At 36.2% G+C, this 9,133-nt stretch overlaps 1 protein-coding gene across 1 annotated transcript; it reads left to right on the plus strand.

The window, feature by feature from the left end:
- The first annotated feature begins 6,762 nt into the window (after nucleotides 1-6,762).
- On the plus strand, nucleotides 6,763-8,681 carry LOC113315535 (VID27-like protein). Its single transcript, XM_026563802.1, has 5 exons — nucleotides 6,763-6,974; nucleotides 7,182-7,312; nucleotides 7,440-7,615; nucleotides 7,927-8,421; nucleotides 8,511-8,681. Exons 1-5 carry the CDS (start codon nucleotides 6,763-6,765, stop codon nucleotides 8,679-8,681), a joined length of 1,185 nt encoding a protein of 394 aa, XP_026419587.1.
- Nucleotides 8,682-9,133: the final 452 nt, after the last annotated feature.

Raw genomic sequence — 9,133 nt, forward strand, 5'->3', positions numbered from 1 at the left:
GCCGTCAGCAGGGAGGAATTTTTTCGCTGGAGCTCTCGTCGTCACCGGCCGTCCGATCACCGTCCGGACAGTTTCCGGCCTGCTCCGACAAGTAGTTTTTTTTCTTTTTTTTTTTTGCTTGATGATCTCATGAGTTGTTCATACTTTGATCATATTAAAATTTTATACATGAGTATGAGTTTTGTTGAAAACCCTTGTTTTTAGTTTTGGTTAATCAAATCCTATTTCATTGGGACACTGTGATACATATGTGGCTTTGTCTCAAGTTTTGTACATCTCTTGTCCTCTTAATATAACCTTTTCTTTTCAAAAAAAAAGTTTGTTCCTTAATTAAAAATTACTTTTTCTTACTTTTGGTAAATTTCCTAGGTAAGTTGATTTTCTATTTACCGGTCCTGATGCAATTAGAAATTCCCGAAACCTATAAAAGAAAGCCTAGTATTATAAAAAAAAGGTTTGTAGAACTAAACATTGTCATTTGATAAATCGATCAAAGCATTTTTTTTAAGTGTAACTCTCAATTGATTTTACACACAAGTTGCGATTCGGCCAGGTTAATATTCAAAAAAAAAAAAAGATGACGCTGGTCTAATATCATTCGTAAGCTTTCTGGTCTGATATCGGCAGACAAAAATACTACAGATTCGATCAATTAAACCTCGTATCAGACAGACATTAGTATTCTATTGAGTTTCAGAAGTGAGGATGTGTTTGAGAAACAGGAAAAATGAGATTGCCGATGATGGGTCGAAGAACAATTTCACCATGTGTTTGAGAAGCAGGAGCAGGGAAACTGAAATTGTCGATGGTGGTGTGGTGCAGAGCAAAGTTGTCTACAGAAAACGAAAAGAAAAGGTTGAAAAAGGAGGAGGAGAACCCGAGAAGAAAAGAAGAAGAAGAAGAGTTTTAGTAAGTGAAATCGACGATGATGGTGGAGTGCTGAAAAACAAAGGTATCAATAGGAAAAGAAAAGAAACGGTCGAAAAATGAGGAGGGAAAAACATCACAGAGAAGAAAAGGAGAAGAGTTACAGTAAGTGAAAATGATTATCCTCTTCAATATCTTCCCGAGGAATTCGTAACCGAAAATATACTGACGAGGTCATCAGGCCTTGCTCTAGCCAAATGCAGTTTGATGAGTAAGTTATGGTACAACACAATTCTCAATGATAAACGATTTGCTACCATTCATTTATCTCAAAATCAAAATAAATTAAGTCTCTTTTTCAGTCTCCATAGTCTCTCTTTGAAGAAGGAACTCCTTGGAGAAAACACTTACTTTTTTAGTTTGGAAAGGAGTAAAAAAGATCATGCCTTTGATTTTAAATGTCGCAATATCGCAACTTTCCAGCTCAAGAATGAACCAGTAGGTAATTGTAATGGTTTAGTATGTGTTAAAATAGCGAATGAATATGTTGGTACTTATGGGGCAGTAAGTGTCACCAACCCCATCAGGGGCGAGACACTCGGAATCACTTACCGGAATCCTACTGATGAAGGATCTGGGTACAACCCATTGTGTCATGGTTTTGGTTTTGATTCATTGTCACAAGAGTATAAGGTGGTACTCGTTTTTACTTCAAGAACCAATGATGGGTTTCTTTGCATGGTCTTTACATTGGGTACTAATTCCTGGAGAAAGTGTCTTACTAGTACTGCTGAATTGTCACCACCACCAGGTTCTTCTCCTTTTCCTAGTCGCATGGTAACAAGAGTTTCCAGAAATTTTTTTCCATCAGCTTCCGCCACCCTCTGCGGTGCTGATCTTTTCTGGAGGGTCACTAATCAACTATTAGAAGAACAAGATGGTAACAATAATAATAACAAGACCGAAATGCTGCTCTCTTTTGACCTTCACAAGGAGAAGATTCAGCTCATTCGACTCCCATCTGAATCTACTCTGGCGTCCTGGACGACGAATGAGCATCAATATTTAGTAGATGAGCATCAATATTTAGTAGCTGATCACCATCAACTCCTACAGTTTCAGGGATATCCTTGCATTGCACGTTTTCAGAAGATAGTAATGAGTAGCAACAGTGGTTGGAGTAGTTGTTGTAAGATGCATCTGTATATATTGAAGGACAAGGTCAAGCAAGAATGGACCAAGGGGGAGACTTTTGATGTTCAGATTAAGGATCGGAAAGGCTTACTACCAGAAAGCTTACTACCAGGCTTCTGTTGTTACTTCGAGCCTACAACTACTACACCTCCTATGCGTGTGCTGGCTCTCTATAATCATCTATTATTGTATTGGTTTGATGGGGAATGTCTTACATTCTACAATCTGCAAACAAAACATTTTGAGGTGGTAAGAGGCTCCCGCGCCTATCCGTATATTTTTCAAACTTGTAATATGAAGCAACCGTCCCAACGACCAGACAGTGTTGTTGGTTCTGGAGATGATTTTCTTTGCCCGTACCTTAATTATCAGCTGGACGCTCAAGTGGAGAACTTCCTTTCACTGAAATCCTTCATTCCAGAAGGAGAAGTGAGTATAATAAACAGTACAGATGGTTTAAAACAACTTATGTTAGATAAGTTACCTGCGGGATGGGTGCTTACTGGAAGAAGGGCAAATAATACACGAAGGTATCATGCTTTCTTTTAGTCACTTATGTCATGTTGTTTGGCTCCAGTCAGCACAATAGTCAAACTATTTTTATTTATTTATTTCTGTCTTGATGTTTTTTGCTTTCAGTGTATGGACTACTCCTATGTTCGAATTTGAATTTGAATTTGAATTTGATTTGTATGGGTTACTTATTTGGATGTAACCAACTTATATTTAAATCTGTGCAAGTTGGTGTTATCTTGGTTGAGATGCATGGTGAAGGGCTTCTTAGTTTTTTGCGATTTTAGAAAAACAGATGGTTTATAATTGGAGCAGGTAACAACAGATATTTTCGACTGCACAAGTCCTAGATTATGCTATACGAAAATTTAGCTTCCAATCTACATATTACATCTGGTTAAGGTATATTACCGTTTCTGTTCTATAAGATATACATGTTTACCGTTTTTCAGATATATACTGCTTTTTGCAATGTTCATGCTTTGATGATTAATGGCCAGGTTTGGTTTCTTGCCGGGACTTTATTTTGAAATAGAGCAGGGCTGTTTGAAATCCGGGAGGAATGTCCATGTATATTTCCTCTTCCAAATCACCATTAAGAAAAGCATTCTTCACATCAAACTGTTGAAGTGGCCAATCCTTGTTTGTTGCCAATGATGACAAGACACAAATAGTGTTCATCTTAGCAACAGGAGCAAAGGCTTCTCGATAGTCGATTCCATAAGTTTGAGTATAGCCCTTGGCTGCTAATCTTGCTTTATATCTTTCAATAGTTTCATCAGACATGTACTTCACAGTGAATACAACCAACAATCTTCTTTCCTTCAGGTAGTTCGACCATCAGCAGTGTTGTGCTTTCTCAGGATAGTCTGACTTTTCTTGTGAACCAAAAATCTGGATATTTAATTTTCTTTTCTTTCTCTATTCTGAGCTAACAATTAGACGCTAGGTTTTTGCTGTAAGGCTAAGTCTTATGGGCTAGATATCTAGCTGCTAGATTGGCCATCCACGTCAGCTTGGGCAACCTCCTAAGACTAAGTCCTATGGGCTAGATTGGACTGCTAGATTGGCCAAAAAGTGTTGCAAATCATGAAAAAAGTGTGGGAAAAATGTTAACACTCTTTCTGACTACTTCTCTCTCCTAGCATTTGCTCGCAGTTGAACTATCAACGAGATTGAAACGCTGAATAGTGCGGCGCTCAAAAAGTAACACAAACGCTGAATGGTTCGGCGCTCAGAAAAATCACAAAAATCTAACGGCTGAGATTTAAGCGCTGAATGGTTCGGCGCTCAAAAAGTAACCAAAACGCTGAATGGTTCGGCGCTTAGGAAAACACTGAATGGTTCGGCGCTCACAGATGACGTGGACTAGATATCTGGCTGCTAGATTAGCAGTCCACGTCATCTGTGAGCGCCGAACCATTCATCGTTTTTCTGAGCGCCGAACCATTCAGCGTTTTGGTTACTTTTTGAGCGCCGAACCATTCAGCGCTTAAATCTCAGTCGTTAGATTTTTGTGATTTTTCTGAGCGCCGAACCATTCAGCATTTGTGTTACTTTTTGAGCGCCGCACTATTCAGCGTTTCAATCTCGCTGATAGTTCAACTGCGAGCAAATGCTAGGAGAGAGAAGTAGCCAAAAAGAGTGTTAACTTTTCCCCCACACTTTTTTCATGATTTGCAACACTTTTTGGCAAATCTAGTAGTCGAATCTAGCCTATAGGACTTAGCCTAAGTGAAGAATTGCTTGGCAAGTCTGCAACTGATGCTGCAAAGGCTGTGAAGATTAGATTTCCTTTTTTTTTTTCAAACATCTGTTGTAATAGTCAAATAACATAAGCTGTCATCTATCTGATGGTTTTCTTTGGCTGACTTTTCAAAAGAACTTCAGATAGGATATATTTGGAGGTGGACAAGGTGTAGAGAAGATCGGGACATAGATGCTCACTCATCAGGACATCATTGATTCTGAAAGTGTTACTTTGGATGCCGCCTTCTCCAAGCATTGTTGAAATCAATTTTGATGTGCTGCCAGTGCTGGAGAATGTGAATATGAATTTAAAAGAGGCCTGATCAAAGTGTTAGTCAGCAAACCCATAGAAGCTGAAGCTTGTATCGCCTTGACTGGAATAGAGTTTGCTCCTCAGCAAGGGATTCATAAACACTCCCGGAGGGTAACTCTTTATCCTCGTTTAATCGGGCCCCCTAAAAACAATTAGGGGCCTTGACCAATTTATACCCACTCCAAATATGAAAAGAGGAGTCCAAAAGTGTGCTGAAAATACTATTTTGTCCTTTGTACTAAAAACCTATTAACTTCAGAGTACATTATTTAAATGTCCTTTGTATCGTCTTGACTGGAATAGAGTTTGCTCCTCAGCAAGGGATTCAGAAACACTCCCGGAGGGTAACTCTTTATCCTCGTTTAATCGGGGCTCCCTAAAAACAATTAGGGGCCCTGACCAATTTATACCCACTCCAAATATGGAAGGAGGAGTCTAAAAGAGTGGTGAAAATACTATTTTGTCCTTTGTACTAAAAACCTATTAACTTCAGGGTACATTATTTATATGTCCTTGCTTTTCAAAGCCAACAAATATATACTTTCCCAAAATAAATATGTCCCTACTAATTTCAGGAATTATTAGATTACTAAACTGCCCCCAATATAAATATCACATTAAACAAAAACGGACACATTAAGTCCCATTTCCTTCACAGTCTTCTCTCTCGTTCACAACAGTTCCATTTACGTTTACCAATTATCGAGATCTGACACTTATCTTCTCACTAAAAATCAACAAGATAATCAATCAACTGGCGGTTACAGAGAATTAATCCACTAGCCATTGCAGTTGAAACTGAAAATCAACGAGATAATTGTTGTTCTTCTCTCTCTAATAACAACCACGATCTGAAAAACTGAAAAATCAGCCATATAAATTAGGTTTCATCACGAGTTTCACTTTCGTTTCATCAGCAGAAAATATATTCGGACAATTTGAGGATTGCAAAAATCGAACAGGTAAAAACTAATTTTAATTTCATATTTAATTGATGCATGTATGTTTTAGTATTGATTTTGTTAATGTAATAATTATATGTTTGTATTTGGTTGATTTTCACACTGGAAATTACTGATTAGGTTTGATTTTGGTCTTGTCTAGTTATATTTTAGTTTTGGTTAGTTATTTGTGGAAGGAAATGATATATCGTCAAATCTGTGTAGGTTATATATGCTAGTTATGTTGAAAATTGATATTTCTCTTCAAACTTTTAGTATTGTTTTACTCAGATTCAATTTCGATCTACTGTTGATGGGCGAAAATGTGTGTCTGAAGGAGTTTTAGAAATTTTTGTATCAACAATTGTACTTGATCATTGGATAAACAATAGCAGTTGATCCAGTTTAGGGGATAAGCAATAGCACTTGATCCAAATAAAAAATTGGATAAACAATAGAAGTTTATCCAATTAAGTGATGTTTTGAGTAAACAATCACAATTGATCTAATAAATCTATGTAAAATACCACAGTTGATCCAGTAAGAGGTAGTTAAACCAATAAGAAAAGCAGTCTAAACTACCCTAAGCTACATATTGTATTACGTTGCAAATCACTCGGGGGCTACGCCCCATCGTGAAAGTATATATGTAATTGATGCATGTATGTTTTATAATATGGAATTCATATAATGTTTAGAAGTGATGCATGTATATTTTAGTCTTGATTTTGTCAATGTAATGATTTTGCAAATTTGATCTACTGTTGGTGGGTATTGATGGCTGAAAATGTGTTTCTGAAGGAGTTTTAGATATTTTGCAAATTGGATAAACAATAACAGTTGATCCAAATAAAAATTGGATAAACAATAGAAGTTGACCCATTGTATGCATATTTGTTGTACTGTTAATGGGTGAATATGTGTTTCTAAATGGTTTTTGTATCAACAACAGTACTTCATACAAAATAAAATGGATCAACAGTAGAAGTTTATCCAATTCAGGGGATAAACAACAGCAGTTGATCCAAATAAAAATAGGGTAAACAATAGATGTTTATCCATTTCAGTGGATAAATAACAGTAGTTGATCCATAGAAATGAAATAATTGGTAGTTATGTTGTTTTCTAATATGAAAATATGAATGCTAACTATAATAATTGTTGACCTTAGGTTGAGAAGACACAATGTTTAGGAGATCACCAAGAATAAGTAAGAATAATGAAGATCAAATTGTCTCGCAAGAGAGTAAGCAAGATAAAGAAACAAAACGAAATGCAAAGAACAATAAAATGACAGTTGAAAAAGAGGCAACAAGAAAGAGGAAGAACAAGAGTGAAAATGAAGTAACACAAAGAAAGGTGAAACACAAGAAGACAGTTGAGGAAAAACCAGAAGAGTCGGAATCAGAATCCGAAGAAGAAATACAAGAAGAATCAGATGAAGATGATGATGAAGAGCCGGAAGAAGAGGAAAAAGAAGCTGAAAAGGAAAGACAGAAGAAATTCATCAAAGGAAATGCAAAGAACAATAAATATACAACAAGAAAGAGGAATAACAGCAGTACAAATAAAGAAGCACAACAAAAGTTAAAGTTGAAACTCAGGAAGATAGCTGAGGAAAAATATGAATCACAATCCGAAGAAGAAGCGCAAGCAGAATTAGATGAAGATGATAAAGAGTCGGAAGAAGAGGAAAAACGAGCAAAAAAGAGCAAACTGAAGAAAGTCATCAAAGGTAAAAACATACATTGTAATATTTGTGATGGTACATCTAACTATGTTGTTTAAAACAAAATAAAAAATAACTAAGTTTCATGTATACAGGAAGGTCAAAGGATAAAGTAACAAATTCAACGAAGAAGCAAAAGGGAAGGTGAAAAACAAGAAGGTAATTGAGGATGATTCAGAAGAAACGGAATCAGAATCAGATGAAGAAGAGAAAGAACAATCAGATGAAGATGATCAAGAGTCGTCATTGGAAGAAGAGGAAGAGAAAGATGAGTTGCAAAAAAGGGCAAACCAGATAAAGAGCTCAAAGGTAAAAACCTCAATTTGAATACTTGTGCAGTTTTATAACATATGTTGTTTAAAAATCAAAAAAAAAATGATAATCCTCTTTTATGCAAGCAAGTCAAGAGCAAAAGAAAACAAATTCAAAGGAGGTCTCCAACCATTGGCGGATATGGGTATTTTTCTATGCAAACTGTTTGAGGGAGGTAATAAGAAGAAACTGATACTTGCGCAAGCACTAAAGAACTGTCCGTTCTGGGAGATAATCAAACCATTCTACGTAAATAAAAAAGTCAAATAAGTGTTAAATGGTTGAAGAAGATTAATCTTGCAATGCAGCTGATGATGAGTGCATTCAATAAAGAAACCTTAAAGTTCAAATTTGGAAAATCCGAAGAGTGCGGAATCAAACCAAGAGATTTCTCTTTCATATTTAAGATGAGAAGGCTTATAGAGAGTGAAGAATTGCAGCAGCAACTGAAACCAAAGAAAGGACTTGACTACAGTGTTTTCTTGAATAAAAAGTTCAGACCAGAAAAGCCGGTAGATTGTGCAGATCCAATAACGAAAGCGGAAGTTGTACACAAACTGAAAATTTCAGCAGAAGATGAGTCTGATCCGGAACATTTTGTGAAAATTTTTGCTATGTGTTTGTGTACAATTTTCTTATTCCCAAACACTGGAACTACAAGCTTCCCAAAGAAATTGTTGCCTCATATTTTACTGATGGATAAAGTGTCATGGCCGGATCACGTTGTAGAACACTTGAATTCGAACTTGGCAAATAAGAAAGAGAAACAAGTAACTGTCGTTGGATGCACAACTCTCCTAGTGGTAAGAAAAAACGTTTAAAATGTTTATTGTTGTAGATAGTGAAATGCATATTGTTGGATAAAAATAACATTGTTGTTTATATTATGCAGTGTCGGTTCTGCGAACATACAAAAAATTACATCAGCAAAAGGGATAGTTTCGAAAATGCAACTCCTAGATTCCTACGATGGGACCAGTACACATTGTGCAAGAAGCTTGTAACTGATTTCGGCAAAAAAAATCTCAAAGACGAAGATCGATATGACTTGGTTCAAGCCTGAGGTAATTTTTTTTACTATATTTATCTTTACTATTATGTACCAGTTTATTTGTGGATAAATAGTGGGAGTTGATCCATGTGAATGGGGTAAACAACCACTACTAATCTAGTTTTAGTGTCAGTTTTATATGGATAAACAATGGGAGTTGATCCAAGTGAATGGGGTAAACAACCACGGTTGATCCATTTTTAATGTCAGATTTATATGGTAAATAGTGGGACTTTATCCATGTGAATGGGGTAAACAACCAATGTTGATCTATTTTTAGTGTCAGTTTTTTTGTGGATAAACAGTGAGAGTTTATCCAAATGAATGGGGTAAACAACCATTGTTGATCCAATTTTAGTGTCTACAAAAATATGATTTGTGTTGATAATGCTTCGCAGTTTTATCAAGACTGTGTTGATCCAGTTTCTGCTGATGAGAACTATTTAATTGACCTGTCGCACCTG

Source organism: Papaver somniferum, chromosome 10 (genome assembly GCF_003573695.1).
Source record: "Papaver somniferum cultivar HN1 chromosome 10, ASM357369v1, whole genome shotgun sequence".
Taxonomy (NCBI): domain Eukaryota; kingdom Viridiplantae; phylum Streptophyta; class Magnoliopsida; order Ranunculales; family Papaveraceae; genus Papaver; species Papaver somniferum.